At 44.1% G+C, this 18,094-nt stretch overlaps 1 protein-coding gene across 1 annotated transcript in view; it reads left to right on the top strand.

Annotated features, from left to right (window-relative positions):
• CAD (carbamoyl-phosphate synthetase 2, aspartate transcarbamylase, and dihydroorotase) overlaps positions 1-18,094 on the top strand; it is a 448,399-nt gene that overhangs the window by 182,957 nt on the left and 247,348 nt on the right. Inside the window, exons 18-19 of the mRNA XM_030198598.1 lie at positions 10,222-10,468; positions 17,226-17,324. Coding sequence (XP_030054458.1) covers positions 10,222-10,468; positions 17,226-17,324 — 346 coding nt within the window. The remainder of the gene's footprint in view (positions 1-10,221; positions 10,469-17,225; positions 17,325-18,094) is intronic.

Below are 18,094 nucleotides of genomic sequence, written 5' to 3'. Positions count from 1 at the left end.
GTTTAAAACCTCATGCAATAACTCAAAACAAACATCATGACCTTTTAAATAGGTACGTTTCTTATCCAATTCCTTCTTAAGAGGAACGTGTAAAAATAGAGGAAAAAAATTAACAATATCACTAGATCTAAGGAACACTTAAGTATAACTTCTCATTGCTTTAAAAAAAATCATTATCTTCAAAAAACATTGTTGAGGGTTTGTTGATACTTAGTCTTCTTGGGATTCTCTTGTATCTACAATAATCAAGCAGTGTGGATCCTTGGAGCTCCATGCGAGTGAGACGTTTATTCAACTTGATAGCTTCCAGTATGGGATATAATCCTCAAATTCCGCGCTTTTCTTAAAAATATTTTTAAAAATCTGAGGGAAGCAAACCATTTAAATGTTCAGCGGTACTGTGCTGAATCAGGTCAGTGGTCTATTTATTTATTTATTGCATTTGTATCCCACATTTTCCCACCTATTTGTGGGCTCAGTGTGGCTTACAATACATTGTATTGATGGAAGTACAATTTGTTACAACTCAATTATGGTTACATTGTGAGGAGTAAAGTAAAGACAAAGTCTACGTATCGCAAGGGGAATGGAACAATGGAACAGAACAATGAAATAGTGAAGAAACAACGGATACTAATAGGATTACAGAACAATAGCTAAAGAACATTTGGTTATAACATTTTTACCTGTAGATTAAGGTTTGAGTGTGTTAGAATTTCAGGGTATGAGAGTATAAATGAGTATGTATCTTGTCTCTGACAGTGGCCAAACCAGGTGACTGGGAAGTACCTGGCAGTCCATGTTGCCCACTTCAAGAAGTAAGTTTAAATGTGTGGTGTAAACACGTGTATACATGTCTGTGTGTATATGTTCACATATTTTTTTCTCCAGTTCTAAAGAATTTTGCTACATATATTTTTAGTGGGGGAGGTTTTGTCTTGAACATTCTGATCCTTAATAATGCTGCTGTGATGCCTTTACTAGTAACTTAAATACAGTAGTCATAGAGAAGGTAAAACTGGGTGCCTCTGCAGGAAAGGCACATACTACATTACAGCTACAAAATTTGTGCACCATATGCACTTAGTGCTTTTAACAGATTGCTTCCTAGGAAGCTGCCGCAGAGTTATATCTACTCTGAGAAAGGAGTAGCTTTATATATATATATATATATATATATATATATATATATATATATATATATATATATATATATATATATATATATATATATATATATATATAGCTTAATAGTTTTAATAAACAAACATACAGAGAAAACTCTTTCCTTGGAACCATATTAGAAACAGAACACATAAATTAAGTACTGATGCTTATTGGTACCTATACACACACACACACACACATATATATGTGTGTGTGTGTATGTGTGTATAGGTACCAATAAGCATCAGTACTTAATTTATGTGTTCTGTTTCTAATATGGTTCCAAGGAAAGAGTTTTCTCTGTATGTTTGTTTATTAAAACTTACTATATAAGTATATAAAATTACAATATAAAAATGTTTTAAGTATATAGAAATTACTATATAAGTAGTTTATGGTTTATTAGTCACTATACTGCTTTCTACAAGCAACAAGAAAGCAGTTTACAAATGCAAATAAAATTTGCATCATACACAGAAAAAGAAATGGAACTCCAATGCTAAGTTGGATAGTAGACTAAACACACAAGCTATAGGGTAAATATCAAGGAATATAACAGAGGCACGAAGGTGAGTGTCCTTGCACTGCTGAGCCAACACGCTGATCCCATCATTTATGAGTGATAGTCAAACTAAGGGCCCTGTTTATTTATTTATTGATGACATTTTTGCCCCACATTAGACCGAGAGTGACTCAGGTTCAATGTGGCTTACATAACAATTAAATGAATGATACATATTAAAATTATATAAACAGATTATAAAGTACAATAAATAATGCTGTAACATTGGCTTTGTAAAACAAATATAACTTACTAGTGGAACCATACCCGTTTCCTCAACAATGAAACAGGCCCTAAGAAGGCTGTCATATAAGCTTTTTTTTTTCTCCCTCTTTCTCTCCCCAGCCCTCCCATCCGTGTCCCGTGATTCTCTCTACTGTCCTCCCATCCCATTCATGTCCATCAATTCTCCTCTGCCCTCCCCTCCCCTTCCCTTCCTCCCTCCCCTCGATGTTCCACGATTCTCTCCTCCCCTCGATTTGTACCTGAACTTTTTCTGGCTGGCTGGCACTGGCTTCTGTTCTTAACATCCCTCCTGACGTCAGCTTGCCTCCAGCGTTCCCTTCCCTCTTACTGTTCCACCCTCTGACGTCATTAAGTCTTGATGCGAGGGCGGGACAGTGAGGGGGAATGGAACGCTGGAGGCTGGCTGACGTCAGGAGATGTTACGAACCCAGGCAGCCAGACCTGGAAGAAAGACTAAGGAGGCTAGGGCTTTTCAGCTTGGAGAAGAGACGGCTGAGGGGGAGACATGATAGAGGAATATAAAATAATGAGTGGAGTGGAACAGGTGGATGTGAAGCGTCTGTTCACGCTTTCCAAAAATACTAGGACTAGGGGGCATGCGATGAAACTACAGTGTAGTAAATTTAAAACAAATCGGAGAAAATTTTTCTTCACCCAACGCGTAATTAAACTCTGGAATTCATTGCCGGAGAACGTGGTGAAGGCGGTTAGCTTGGCAGAGTTTAAAAGGGGGTTAGACGGTTTCCTAAAGGACAAGTCCTTAAACCGCTAATAAATGGACTTGGGAAAAATCCACAATTCCAGGAATAACATGTATAGAATGTTTGTACGTTTGGGAGCTTGCCAGGTGCCCTTGGCCTGGATTGGCCGCTGTCGTGGACAGGATGCTGGGCTCGATGGACCCTTGGTCTTTTCCCAGTGTGGCATTACTTATGTACTTATGTACTAAATTATTATATAGGATGTGGTAAATTAACCTGGATACAACTGTTCTTAAGGGTAAATGGATAGAGAAGAAGATTAAATCAAAGTAGTAAGATGAATGGGTACAATTAGGGCTAGATAGGATTAGGGAGGAAAGAAGAGGTGACATTAATGATATGGATAATGTTCAAATAGAATTCTTTGTTTCCTCCACGACCCTCCAGACCGGTCAAGACGCGTGGGTTATGTCCTCCTACCAGCAGAGGGAGACTGAGAAACACTGAGCTTTTGAATGTTGTATATATAACCTGTGCAGTACATCCACTAGCCAGTATTTTCTCAGTCTCAGCAGAGGTAGAAGGACAGCCTGTGCAGTCTTCAATAGTCTGGTGAGGTAGTTTGGATACTAGGTCACGGGGACTGGTGGGTTTCCTGACCATTTTCTGTTTCTTGGCATACCCTGTACGTGTGTTTATTAAAAAAAAAAAAAGCGGAATTATTCCGCTTCGGGGCCCTGGGTCCGGTGGGGCCCAGTGTTTTCCCCCTGGGGTGTCACACCTATTTTGGGTCGCTCCCCCTGTGCTGCTCTCTGTATGAGAACTTGGCAGCTTTGTGCCTCGGCTGCTTTCCTGGTACTGTAGCCTTGAGTGCCTCACAATTCTCAGCTGCCAATTTGATGTTACTGTCTCTTTAAGGGCAACAGTGAATTTTCTCCTGCTCGGAACGAACGGAGGTTCAGTTCGTTGGTAGAGCGTGAGAGCAGCGCGAGTGTGTGTTGAGTGACTGAAAGTTTTGGAATCCGGCTCACGCGACATTGTTTTTTGGTTTGCCCTCGTGTTTGGATGGCGGGTAAACTGCTCCGGTGTCCCGCGCGCGCCGCGGTGTGGAATCCCCAGGAGCTCAGTGCCGTCTTTGCGGCGAACTGAAGCAGGTGCCGGTGGCAGCGGCTCCCCCCGAGTTAACTGCGGAGGTCCCGGCAGTTTTGGGAGTTGCTGGGGCAGTGGGGATGCCGCTCGGGACAGCGTCGGCGGTTCCGGTTTTGGCGGGAATGGCTACCATTTTGTCAGCGGCGCGCACTGCGGAATCAGCGGTTTTTGGGCCCGCTTCCCCCATTTTGGTCGCAAAAGGCCCGTCTGAGGCTCCTGGAGGGGTTGGTTTCCCCCCTGAGTTCGTGTGGACCCTCTATCAGGCATGGAGGACGGGACCCCCCCAATTGGAGGAGGGGGCTAGTACCTCGTTGGCTAAAAGACCACGGGTGGATTGGTCAGAGGACGGGGAGTTTTTTTCTCCGGGTGGTTCTGACGGAGCGCTTAGTGAATTGGGGGACCCAGAGGGGTTTGAAGGTTCGCAGGATGCGGAGTGCCTAATTCCTGGTGAGGATCCCTCGGTGGTTCGTATTTTTCACAGGGATGAGCTGTCTGAGCTTATAGATCAGGTGTCGGCCACCCTTAAGTTTGATCAGCCAGAGGTAGCCATGGGGGAGGCTAGACAGGTGGATCCCTTAGTTAAAGGTATCCAGAGGAAAGCCCGGTCCTTCCCCATGAACAAGGACCTCCGGGATATGGTTTTTCAGGAGTGGAATGTTCCGGATGCGCCATGTAAAGTAGCGAAAGCCATGGCGAGGCTTTATCCTCTTCCGCAGGAAGATAGGGATTCCTTTAAGGCTCCCACTGTGGATGCCGTGGTGACAACTGTTACTAAAGCCACGGCGATCCCAGTAGACGGAGGTACCGCTCTCCGTGACCCCCAGGATAGGAGGCTGGAATCATTTCTCAAGCGTAGTTTTGATCTGTCAGCTCTCGCCTTGCAGGCCTCGGTGTGTGGGGGCCTGGTAGCTCGGGCGTGTTTTCGCTGGGCCGAGAAGCTTCTGGATTATTCGGTGGATGTTGGTTCCTCGGGGGTCCAGGAGTTAGCCAAGCTGGAGATGGGATCGTCCTTTTTGTCGGATGCTCTTTATGATTTATTGCGGGCTTCGGCAAAGAATATGGCTATGGTAGTGGGAGCGCATAGGGCCCTTTGGTTACGCGGTTGGGTCGCGGACGCGGCCTCTAAGGCTAAGCTGTGTTCTCTTCCCTTCAAGGGGTCCATGCTTTTTGGTGAGGAATTGGATAAGTTGGTGAAAGGTCTCAGTGATGCCAAAGCCCCTAGGCTTCCAGATTTTTGTTCCAAGGCGGCTTCCAGGGGCACTTCCTCCCGAGGTCGGTTTAAGGAGGCTCGTCGGTATAGGCCAGGGAGGTCTAGTGGGGCTCCTAGGGGTCGTTTCTTCCAGCACACCCAGTCCTTTCGTGGGAGTCGTCGCGGAGGGCGTGACTTTTCCACGGGAGGCCAGGTCTTGGGGCGTAATGCACAATGAAGGTGTGCGGGCCCAGGCTCTGGTTCGGGTCGGGGCTCGGTTGAGTCTTTTTTACCAGAACTGGGCCCAAATCACTTCAGATCAGTGGGTTCTCGAGGTGGTGCGAGACGGCTATGCCCTGGAGTTCGACAGTTCACCTCCCGAAAGGTTCTTGGAGTCCCCTTGTCATTCGAGGCTCAAGCGGGCAGCTGTGCGGGACACGTTGGCTCGTCTGATCAGGCTTGGAGCGGTGGTACCGGTTCCCCTCGCTCAGCGCGGCTCGGGCTGCTATTCGATCTATTTTGTGGTCCCAAAGAAGGAGGATGCCTTTCGGCCTATCTTAGATCTAAAGAGGGTCAATGCAGCTCTCAAGGTTCCCTCGTTTCGCATGGAAACGTTGCGGTCGGTCATTGTCGCGGTTCAGGACCGAGAGTTTCTAACGTCTTTGGATTTGACGGAAGCTTATCTCCACATTCCTATTCGTGCTGCTCATCAGCGATTTCTTCGCTTTTCGGTGTTAGGGAAGCACTTTCAGTTCTGTGCTCTACCTTTCAGATTAGCAACGGCTCCCCGAACGTTTTCCAAAGTTATGGTAGTAGTGGCAGCGGCCTTGCGGAGGCAGGGTGTTCTGGTGCACCCGTACCTGGACGATTGGCTGATTCGGGCCAAGTCCAGGTCGGAGAGCGAGATGGCTGCTGCTCGAGTGGTTCAGTTTCTTCAGTCTCTGGGCTGGGTAGTGAACTTCGGCAAGAGTCATCTGGTGCCGTCGCAGTCGCTGGAATATCTGGGGGTGCTTTTCGATACCAAGAGGGGTCGAGTATTCTTGCCGGGTCCCCGGATTCGCAAGTTGCAGGGTCAGATTCGTCGGTTTCTGGCGGACTCAGCACCGACGGCCCGGGAGTATCTGCAAGTCCTGGGGTTGATGGCGGCCACCATAGAGGTAGTTCCGTGGGCCCGGGCACACATGCGGCAGTTGCAGTCAGCTCTTCTCAGTCGTTGGTCACCACTGAGTCAGGAGTTGGACAGTCGTCTTCAGCTGGCGGTAATCCCACGCCTCAGTCTCCGGTGGTGGCTAGACACAGACAATCTGGAAAAGGGAATGCCGTTGGAGGCCCCACAGTGGGTGGTCCTCATCACAGATGCCAGTCTACAAGGCTGGGGAGCTCATTGTCTCGGGCAAGTGGCTCAAGGTCGGTGGACTCAGAGGCTCTGGTCCATCAATCGTTTGGAAACTCGCGGCTCGCGCTTCAGGCTTTTCAGAGTCTCCTGTGCCGGAAAGCAGTCAGGGTGTTCTGCGACAACGCCACCGCTGTGGCTTATGTCAACCGTCAGGGGGGCACAAAGAGTCAGGCGGTCGCGGAGGAGGCGGCGCTGTTGTGCCAATGGGCGGAGAGTCACCTGCTAGCGCTCTCCGCGGCACATGTGGCCGGAGTGGACAATGTGGACGCAGATTACCTGAGCAGGCATACTCTAGACCCCGGAGAGTGGTCTCTGCATCGGTCGGTGTTCGAGCGCATTGTGTCGGTCTGGGGTCTTCCCGAGGTGGACCTGATGGCAACGGCCCACAATGCTCAAGTGCAGAGGTTTTTCAGTCGTTGGAGGGACCCTCGAGCGGAAGGGATCGACGCTCTGCTGGTGCCCTGGCCTCAGGAGTTGCTGTATGTTTTTCCCTCCATGGCCGTTAGTCGGACGCATAGTTCAACGCATAGCTCGGCACCCCGGACGGGTGATTTTGATAGCCCCGAATTGGCCGCGTCGGCCGTGGTTCGGAGATCTGATACGGCTGGCGGTAGCAGACCCTCTTCCATTGTCCGATTCAGTGGTGTTGTGTCAGGGCCCAATAGTGATGCCAGATCCGGCTCGGTTCTCGCTTACGGCCTGGCTCTTGAGAGGCACAGGTTAAAGAAGAAGGGTTTTTCAGCCAGAGTTATCGCCACCATGTTGAGCTCTCGTAGGCAATCCACTTCGTTGGCTTACGTCCTGGTTTGGAGAGTTTTTGAGCATTGGTGCGCAGGTAGACAGGTTCTTCCTTTTCGTGCGTCTGTGACTGATGTATTGGAATTCCTACAGGATGGTATGGACAGGGGTCTGGCCTTGTCCTCTTTAAAAGTACAAGTGGCAGCTTTGTCCTGTTTTCGGGGGAAGGTTCAGGGGAAGTCTTTAGCTTCTAGTCCTGATGTGGTTCGTTTTTTGAAGGGTGTGAAGTTGCTGCGACCGCCTCGGCGGCGGATGGTGCCTCCGTGGGATTTGAATCTCGTTCTGGATGCTTTGGTTAGGCCGCCGTTTGAGCCCTTGGTTGCTGTTTCGGACAAGGACCTTTCATTAAAGACGGTTTTCTTGGTGGCCATTACTTCAGCTCGGAGAGTGTCGGAGCTTCATGCTTTGTCTTGTAGAGAACCCTTTTTGATTTTTTCCAAGGAAAAGGTTTCATTGCGGCCAGTACCGTCCTTTTTGCCCAAGGTGGTCTCAGAGTTTCATGTTAATCAAGTCATTTCCTTGCCAGTTTTGGGTAATTTGGCGGGGGATACGGAGCAGCGTCGTCTGGCAAAGCTAGATGTGCGGAGAGTCTTGCGCTGTTATATTTCCAGAACTCGGGAGTATAGAGTTTCTGATCGTTTGTTCGTCCTGCATGGTGGTGCAAAGAAGGGCGCGGCAGCTTCCAAGGCAACGATAGCAAAGTGGTTAAAGGAGGCGATTGTTTCGGCTTATTTGCTAAAAGGTCGCTTGGCTCCTAAGGAGTTTTCGGCCCATTCTACCAGGGGAATGGCGGCCTCTTGGGCGGAATGTAGCATGATTCCTCCGTTGGATATTTGTCGAGCGGCGGTTTGGTCTTCTTTGCATTCCTTTGTTAAGCATTATAGGATTGATGTGCATGCCAAGGAAGAGGCAGGATTTGGGGCTGCAGTGTTGACCTCTGGCCTTCGTGGATCTCGCCCGTAGGATATTTACTGCTTTGGTACGTCCCACGCGTCTTGACCGGTCTGGAGGGTCGTGGAGGAAGGTGAAATTAGATCTTACCTGCTAATTTTCTTTCCTCTAGACCCTCCAGACCGGTCAAGGCCCGCCCTGTCTATCTGTCTGTCTGTATTTTAGGCCAGGAGGTATGGTTGGTCTGTTGTTATTTCTTGGCAGCTGTTGATTGTTGTGTCTATGGATTCAGACTCTGGTTTACCAGTTTTTTGTTGGTTGGAGTCTGGACAGGTGTGACAGTGTTTGGTAGTCCACCTGTGGAAGCACACACGAAAAAGGGACACAGTAAGAGAAATAAAGAAAGTGTCCAGTTGGCAGTGACCACGTACAGGGTTGCTCTTTATAGTTAGTGTTATGGTTTCTCTGCTTTGTTAGTGTTATACTGGCTAGTGGATGTACTGCACAGGTTATATATACAGCATTCAAAAGCTCAGTGTTTCTCAGTCTCCCTCTGCTGGTAGGAGGACATAACGCGTCTTGACCGGTCTGGAGGGTCTAGAGGAAAGAAAATTAGCAGGTAAGATCTAATTTCACCTTTCTGAAAGGCTAATTTGAAAAAACGAGTTTTCAGTATGTTTCTGAAGGACAGGTAAAATCATCTGTGCATTTAATTGCTTTTGGTAGAAAATTCCAAATTTTAGTACCTTGATATGAGAAACTGGCATTGTGAATTGTTTTATAGATTACATTCCTACAAATAGGGAAATGCAGAAAGAGATTTTTTTTTTTGGGGGGGGGGGGGGGGTGATTCAATGAGATTGTTCATATATAATGGAGCAGAACCATATAGAATTTGGCAAATAAAAACATAGAACTTGAAAGATATTCTATCTTTTATTGGTAACCACTGTAGGTTATATAGAAGAGGAGTTGCTTTGGCGAAATGAGGTGGTCTGCATATGAGGCGTGCAGCGGTATTTTGAGCAGTTTGTAATTTTTTGATAAGGCCGCCTTCAATTCCTGCATAAATAGAGTTGCAGTAGTTGAATTTTGTTAGTACTAAGGTGCGCTAGCATTTTTATCATGCGCTAAATGCTAGAGACTCCCATATATTCCTGTGGGTGTCTTTAGCGTTAGCATGCGCTAAAAATGCTAGTGCACCTATAGCATCTTAGTAAACAGTGCCCTAGCTGTACAATCTGGATGTTGCTTGTGATAAAATCTTGAACAAATTGCTTATGTTTTTGTTTTTCCTCAGTCAAATGAGATTTATGATAGATAACATGACATTCAAATGTGTAAAGCTGTGCAGAACGGGCCCTCCAGGCGTAGGCAGGTATTGAGGAAGGGGGAGTCTTAATCTCTGGAGCCTGCTCAGCGCTGAGTTACTTTGGGAGGTATTTTCTTATGGCATTTGTCAGGACCATATACACAGATGCCATTATTTTTCTGGATGCAAAATTTGTGGTAGTCCTCCCTCCCCCCCCCCCCCCAGTTACTCAGTATTTTTAAACCTCTGCCTTTCTTACTCTTACATCCTTTCTTATATTTAAAGGACAATTTTCGGTCAGTTTTTCAAGTTAAAATAGCTTGGCTGAAAATGGCTGCCTGCTGCCCAGCTGTAAAAGTATTTTAGCCTGTTTATCTGTTAGATTTGTTTTGATATGATTTTACTGCTTATATTTTATCTTCAGTTGGTTATAATCTACCTTGAACTAGATCTTTGCTAGTAAAAGTAGAGTGTAAGTGCCAAATTAAATTAGTATAGATGCAAGCTTCCATAGAATATGTAATTTAGTCAGAATACTGTGCTTACTAGACATTTTCACAAGTGCATGTGCAATGTTCACTCCCTTTTCTTGTTTGCATTGAAGAGCAAGTGTAAAGCACTAGTGCTATATGTCTCTTGTATGTTCCATTTGAAAATTAACATAAAGTACTTTAAAAGTGCATATTTTACAATACAAGTGTGTGAGCTGTTTGAAAATTCCCCTTCTCCCCCCCCCCCCCCCCCCCCCCCCCATCTTTCACTGTTCATGTGCTGCTTCAGTCATGTTCTGTCTCTCTCTTCCCTTTCTAGCACGGAACTGGCACTAAGGAAGATGAGGCAGGACTGGAAAATCTTACCTGTTGTGAAGCAAATAGATACAGTGGCTGCAGAGTGGCCGGCTCAGACCAACTACCTCTACCTGACCTACAATGGAGTAGAGCATGACCTAGCCTTCCGAGACCCTCATGTCATGGTGATTGGGTCTGGTGTGTACCGCATTGGCAGCAGTGTGGAGTTTGACTGGTGCGCAGTGGGATGCATCAAGGAGTTACGCAAGGTTGGTAGTGCAGGATCTGGCTTCCTTTATAATTGTTTTGCTATGTAAAATCTCTCATGATCATTTTTATATAATATTGAGCTATGGTAAAATAATTGCTATTTTTGTCTATTGTGGGATGTTGAGCAAAGCATTTCCAGAATGTGCAAGTCACAGGACAAACTTAAGGTTTATGATAGAATTTTAGGTATATGATAGATTTAAAAAGTCACTGGAAATATAAAAAAAAAAAAAGAAACAGAACATAGTAACATAGTAGATGACGGCAGAAAAAGACCTGCACGGTCCATCCAGTCTGCCCAAGAAGATAAATTCATATGTGCTACTTTTTTTTATTTGTACTGTCCTCTTCAGTGCACAGACCGTATAAGTCTGGCCAGCCCTATCCCCGCCTCCCAACCACCAACCCTGCCTCCCAACCACCAGCTCTGGCACAGACCGTATAAGTCTTACAAGTGTCTCTAGTCTATGGTTTTATTACAAATGAGCCAGTGAGGTTTTCCATGTACCTTGGTACTCATAGGAGTTACAGGAGAAAAGAAATGTCAGGAAAATTGGGACATTATAGAGAATGACGAGATTAAGCTGAATATATTATGTATATTGCTTTACTGTTTGCGAAGCATGCTGTTTATTTGTCTAAAAAAATTGCTGATTCAATTAATGTCCCAGAAGTGCTTTTTCAAGTGATTAGAGAAGCAACATCTAAACCAGTGTTCCAAAGGTGTAGGGAAACACCTTCAGTAAAGATAATGGCTCACTTCTTTGAGGATGAAGTGTACTTACTACTTTAGTGCTAGTGTTGCTACTGCACTGGGAAGTAATAATACAGCTGTCAGAAAATGCCTAGCCACCTGCCTGGAGTTACCCCACGGCCACTTAGAGGGTCTATCTCCAGCACAACTCAGATCTGCATGCATCTGCCGCTTATGCTCTACACTAGCACCCTCCTCCCACCGACTGGGTCACAACCGCCTCTGGGCGAGTCTCCTGCTCTCAAATTATCCCCAGTGATAGCTAGGTTACTGGGGCCGCACTCCCAGTGATCCCACAGTTCCCTGAAAGCACTCACAGTCCCAACTCACAAACCACCAGGATTCTTTATCAGTCCAGACAGGCAGAGTCAACAAACTAAACAGGTTTATTGTCACACTGGATCAGTGAACAAAAAAGATGTGCAATCAGCAAACAGGTAACTGAATTATGGATCAATTAGAACGCTAACTAAACATTTGCATACTGTCTAAACAGTACTTGGGAAGATCAGGACATATAATTCACTGAGCCTCAGCAAAGAGAACTGTCTCTTTTCTCCCGGGCTAAGACTGAAGCAACAGCCAGCAACAACTTCTGGGTAATTTCAAACTCCAGGCCAATCAGAGCCCAGTTAGCAAGTTTTAAAAGTATACTGCTCACTGTACTGTAAATTCACTTCTTCACTGAGTGAAACTAAAAGAGGGCATTCACTTTTCTATAACAGCTTTAATATAAAACATGGACCACCTGCTGGCCAAACTAGACAAATGCACTTCAGAGTTAATTTAGGCAATTTACGTGCTTAAAACACATGGTTCTGTCACAGAAGCAGTAAAATCTTGGGAGATTTTTCTATTGATTACTGAATCTAAGATTCAAATAATTGTTGCTGGACTTCAGTGAAGTTTAATTGTTCGGATTCTTGCACATTTTGGGTATTGTAAACTAGAATTGTGTGGCTTTATCTTCAGCAATTATTGTGAATATGTCTTTATGGGCTGCAGTTTATCCCCAAAGGCTCAAATTAGCTGTGGTACATCCTCTTCTTAAGATGGGTTTGAGTGTATCACATTGCTCTAGTTATTATCCAGTTTCTTTCTTGTCTAAGCTGAGTAAGATCATTGAAAATGTGTGTTATTTTGGTTATATTCTCTTGAGGAGAACCAAGTATGTGAAATGACTGTCAATGTAAATTTTCACATGAGTACAGTACAGAAACCTTGTTTTGTTAGTTGATTCGAGTCTAGATAGGAATGATTCCAAGTTGTTAATTCTGTTTGGTATTTCTGCTTTCATTGTTGTAGATAATAATATTGTTATCGCTAAAATGAAGCATTTGGGGATTAATGGTAAACTATTGGAATGGTTTTTGTATTCTTTTTGATGAGTAGGCAGCAGAAGGGAGTGGCATCCAGTTTGGACAGGCATGTTGAAAAGAATTAACCCTATCTGCAATTTTATTTAATGTGATTATGGTTTCATTGGCTACATTATCATGGTTTTGAATTTTGGACCTATTCAGACAATATCTAGGTGATTGTTCAGTGTTGGAGTTGGGTGCAAGTGTGTAAATGTATGTCTTCTGCTAGTTAAAAATTGGATATTTAAAATTAATTAAATGTGCAAAAGACAGAGATACTTTGGGTTAGTTGGTCTCTGTTAGTTCAAGCTGTTAACAGGAAGTAAGTTTTCATCAAAGTAAAATTAAGCTAGTATTGAGGTGTCTTTGAGATTTCATAAGAGTCACAATTACATTTTAAACCTTATCTAAGGGAGTTGGTTAAGATTTGTTTTTATAACTGCTTAGGTCCTAGTTTGCACAATCTTGACAGTTATAAGAACATAGTGGCCAGTCCAGATTACAAATACCTGGCAGAAACCCAATTAGTAGCAACATTCCATGCTACCAATCCCGGGGGCAAGCAATGGTTTCCCCCATATCCATCTCAATAACAGACTATGGACGTTTCCTCTAGGAACTCATCCAACCCTTTTTTTAAACCCAGATATGCTAGCTGCTATTACATCCTCTGGCAGCGAGTTCCAAAGCTTAACAATTCTTTGAGTGAAAAAATATTTCCTCCTATTTGTTTTAAAAGTATTTCCATGTAATTTTATTGAGTGTCCCCTGGTCTTTGTACTTTTTGAAAGAGTGAAAATTTTATTCACTTCTACCCGTTCTACACCACACAAGAGTTTGTAGACCTCAATCATATCCCGCTTCAGCCATCTCTTTTCCAAGCTGAGGAACCCTAACCTCTTTAGCGTTTCCTTATATGAGAAGAGTTCCATCCCCTTTATCATTTTGGTCACTTCTCTTTGATCCTTTTCTAATTCCGCAATATCTTTTTTGAGATACAGCCACCAGAATTGAACACAACACTCAAGGTGAGGTTGCACCATGGAGCAATACAGAGGCATTATTATATTCTTGGTCTTATTTTGCATCCCTTTTCTAATAATTACTAGCATCCTGTTTTGCTTTTTTGGCTGCCACTGCACACCGTGCAGAAGATTTCAGCATACTGTCTAGATTGAGACCTAGATCTTTTTCTTGGGTGCTGACTCATAAGGTGGACCCTTGCATCAGGTAACTATGATTTGGATTATTCTTCCCAATGTGCATCACTTAGCATTTGTCCACATAAATTTCATCTGCCATTTGGATGCCCAGTCTTCCAGTTTCCTAAGGTCTTCCTGCAATATTTCTCAATCTGCATATGTTCTGACAACTTTGAATAGTTTTGTGTCGTCTGCAAATTTAATCACCTCACTCGTTGTCCTGATCTCCAAATCATTTATAAATATGTTAAATAGCACCGGTCCCAGTACAGATCCCTGCAACACTCCACTATTCACTCTCCTCCATTGAGAAAAATGGCCCTTTAAGCCTACCTTCTGTTTCCTGTCCAATAACCAATTCCTAATCCACATCAGAACCTTGCCTCCTATCCCATGACTCTTTAATTTTGTCAGGAGTGTCTCACGAGGAACTATCAAAATCTTTCTGAAAATCCAGATACACTTCATCAACCAACTCTCCTATATCCACAGGTTTATTCATGCCTTCAAAGAAATGAAGCAAATTGCTGAGGCAAGACTTCTCTTGGCTGAACCCATGCGGACTCTGTCCCATTAAATCATATTTATCTACATCGTAATTTTATTCTTTATAATAGTTTCCACTATTTTGCCTGGCACTGGTCAGTCTTACCAGTCTGTAATTTCCCATATCACCCCTGGAACCCTTTTTAAAATTCGGCATTATATTGGCCACCCTCCAATCTTCAGGTACTACGGACGATTTTATTGACAGGTTACAGATCACTAACAACAGATCTGGTCCAGTTGATTTATCACTCTTTAACTTGTTGATTTTGCTCAGTACTTCTAGGTTCACTGAGATTTCTTTCAGTTCCTCCACATTGTCACCCTTGAAAACCATTTCTGGCACAGGTAGATCTCTTACGTTTTCCATAAAGACCAAAGCAAAGAATTCATTCAATCTCCCCACTATGGTTTTGTCCTTCTTGATCTAACGGTCCCACGGGTTCCCTCACAGGCTTTCTGCTTCATATATATGCCTTACTAGTTCATCAAGCTAAGGCTCGATTGGCACATTTTATCTCTGGTTTTCTATTTTGGCCAACATAGGAGTCATGAGCACCATTGCTTGACTATTTGAAATACTGAACATTATAAGCTGCACTATACCGTTGAAGCACAAATCACTTAACTACTTTTTTCTCTGTCTCCATCCCTCCATCCGCTGGTTGACAGACGTAATCCATTCATTCTGGATTGGTCTAGTAGGATTAAAGGAAAGAAAGTTATCGGGCAAAACATTGTTTTCTATATTTCTTTTAGATGTACCTCAGTTAATAATGTTTATGTATTAGTAGTATGAATGTTAAATCTTGTTTCAGAGTATATAAAGAGATTTTTGCAATCTATATATTTGTCTTTTTTTTTTTTTTTTATTCTGTTCAGCATGTATGGTGTAGCATTTCAACAAGAACTAGAATTTATTCTAGATAAGTGAAAGCTATTTGTATCTTATTCTCATAAAATTTCAGTAAAAACTCTAATTTCCCCACCTACCTTTGAGACATCCATATATATGTGAACTCTGATAATATTTTTCTTTGGCATTGATGTCACAAATGATACATTATGACAGTCAGTTGTTAATGTTCAGTTATGGCTTTTGCAGTCATATATGCTAGTGGTGTTACGACCAGGTTAATAATCCAAACCCAGCCTATTTATATATGCCGCTTTTGCAGATAACTACTCTGTTGCTTTTTCTGGGTTGCCAGGGCTCTTGATCGTCTTTATGTCTTCCCTCTGGAGAAGGTGTTAACATGCACAGGATGTTCCCTAAGGTGGATGCCCTGGTTATGACTGTCACGAAGACAACTGCTGTGCCAGTCTAGGGGTGTTTGGCCCCTAGACTAGTCTTCCCAAAGCGGGGGGGGGGGGGGGGGGATCCTCCAAATATGAGTCCGCAGGGGACTGGGAACCTGAGAGGATTGGAGGAGTAGTGCAGCGGACTCTGATCCTGGGGAACTGGGTTCGATTCGCACTGTAGCTCCTTGTGACTCTGGGCAACTCACTTAACCCTCCATTGTCCCAGGTACAAATAAGTACCTGTATATAATATGTAAACCGCTTTGAATGTAGTTGGAAAAAACACAGAAAGGCTTATATATGTCCCATTCCCTTTCCCTTAAAGAGCTCCATAATAAGAAGATGGAGCAGCAGCTCTGTCTGACCTTTTTCTGTGAGGGCTTCCAGCGCTCAGGCTGCCATCTGTGGTGGTTATGTGGTGAAAGCCAAGCTTGCAGTGGTTAGAGCAGCTCCTGTAGTGTACAAAGGAGGTTCACCTGGAATCTGGAACAGCCTTTTTGGCTGATGAACTTCGATTTGGTTCGCCTAGCTTCCTGTTCAGTGACTGCTTTCAGTGGCTGGTCATTGATGGTTATGGCTTTGCCACTGGGTAGTGGATGCAGTTTTCAAGAAGCTGTTGAGTCAGCAGCCATTTAGGGGGTGCTTGCTCTTTGGAGAAGACCTGGAGAAACTGGTTAAAGATATGGGGAAGATGTGGCCTCTTAGGCTACCAGAGCCAAGGCAGAAGGGCATGCAGTGCTCCTCTGCTCCCAAGGGATGCATTCTGGGCGGAGTGGGGGGGGGGGGGGGACATTTTCGGTCAGGTGGCTCGGTTTCTGATGCGCTCCTTCTTCATCTTTCCTTTCCTTCGGACCTCAATCTGGTCCTCTGGGTGCTGTCCGAGGCTCCATTTGAGCCTCTGTGCCTGGCTCCATCAAGGATCTTACCCTCAAGATGGTGTTTTTGTGACCATCACCTTGACTAGGAGGGTTTCAGAATTGTAGGCCTTGTCGTTTTGGGATCCCTATCTCTCTTTCTTTGAGGATTCCATGTCCTTGTGCATGGTACCATTCTTTCTTTTGAAGGTGGTGTTTCTGTTCCATGTGACGGTAGTGATTGCTGCTCTGATGTTTTGCTCACTTGCTTATTGTTGCAGCTGCAGTGGTTGATGGGGCTGGGTGCATTCTGAAAAAGGGATCTTCAGCTGCTTAGGCAGATGCATACTTGATTGTTCCAGGGAGCATAACAGCTTTATGCAGTGGTGTCACTGGTAGAATTCATTTTTTTCTACTTCCAACTGCTGATAGGAAGGGATAACAACCCATTGATTCAGAACAGCATCGCTGACTAAAGAAAAATTATCAGATAAGACATAATTTCTGCTTTTTTTTTTTCTATTGCTACACACATTTTGTACTATTTGGTGGTTTTAGAACTGTTCTTCCCAGGCTTATGTGTACCCTACTCTCTTGCATCATTAATTTGGTTTTAGAACAGTTCTTGCAGGCTTCTGTGCCCTGTTCCCCTCCCATCTTGAATGTCTTAAAGTTAAATTAGGTGTATTTTCAAGTTACTATCCAGAAGTTCTCACTTTTTTTTTTTTTTTAAATAGATGGGGTTCAAGACTATCATGGTGAATTACAACCCGGAAACTGTGAGCACTGATTATGACATGTGTGATCGCTTGTACTTCGATGAAATATCATTTGAGGTGAGTAAGTTGTCTGCGAGTTCCACTGCCCAAAATCTTGGAGAATGGAGAGAGTAGAAGCTGACTGCATTTCAGTTTTAGTTTTGGCATATAACTGACCCAAAATCCATGTTTGGTCATGCTTTGGTTTCGGCCAAAAATGCCAGTGCCTTTCTCCTTATAAGAAATATATCGACATGACCTTTTAGCTAGAAATACTTCATATTTATAAGTCTGAAATACTAAATTCCACCATTCCTGATGCGTGGCTTGACTCAGAGTCTTCCAGTGCCCCAAAACAACTTTCAAAGCTAAACTAAGCAAGGTATTCACAAGCAAGCAGTCATGGTAGCTTAACAGAGAACGAAAACACTGGTCTCTGAGCAACACATACTTGTACAACATAGGACCAGTGAAGTGAAAGACATCTATTAAAGTAAGCCATACATCATTCCAAAATAGTGTAAGACACACACAGTCAAAAATAAGGTGTTTGAGAGTGCCCCGCTGAGCATGGCAAGACCAACAGAGACTCTTCTTGACTTACCTTACAGATGCCTGTTGAGAAGCCTCACCCCCTTTTTATTTCTTCCCCTCCTTCACGCTTTTTGAAATCTGTTGTTGTTGTACTGACTTGTTCACTGTAATACTGTTTTAAAATCAATAAAAATACTAAGGCTAAAAAAAAAATGCCAGTGCCTTTTTGGGTGAAACCAAACCCTCCCCCCCTTCTGTGACCACTCTCTGCCTACCCCCACCCCTGCCAGAGTGAATCTTCCCAGGCCACTTGC

This window comes from Microcaecilia unicolor, chromosome 3 (assembly GCF_901765095.1).
Source record: "Microcaecilia unicolor chromosome 3, aMicUni1.1, whole genome shotgun sequence".
Taxonomy (NCBI): Eukaryota; Metazoa; Chordata; class Amphibia; order Gymnophiona; family Siphonopidae; genus Microcaecilia; species Microcaecilia unicolor.
This window is presented reverse-complemented; position numbering and strand designations above follow the sequence as displayed.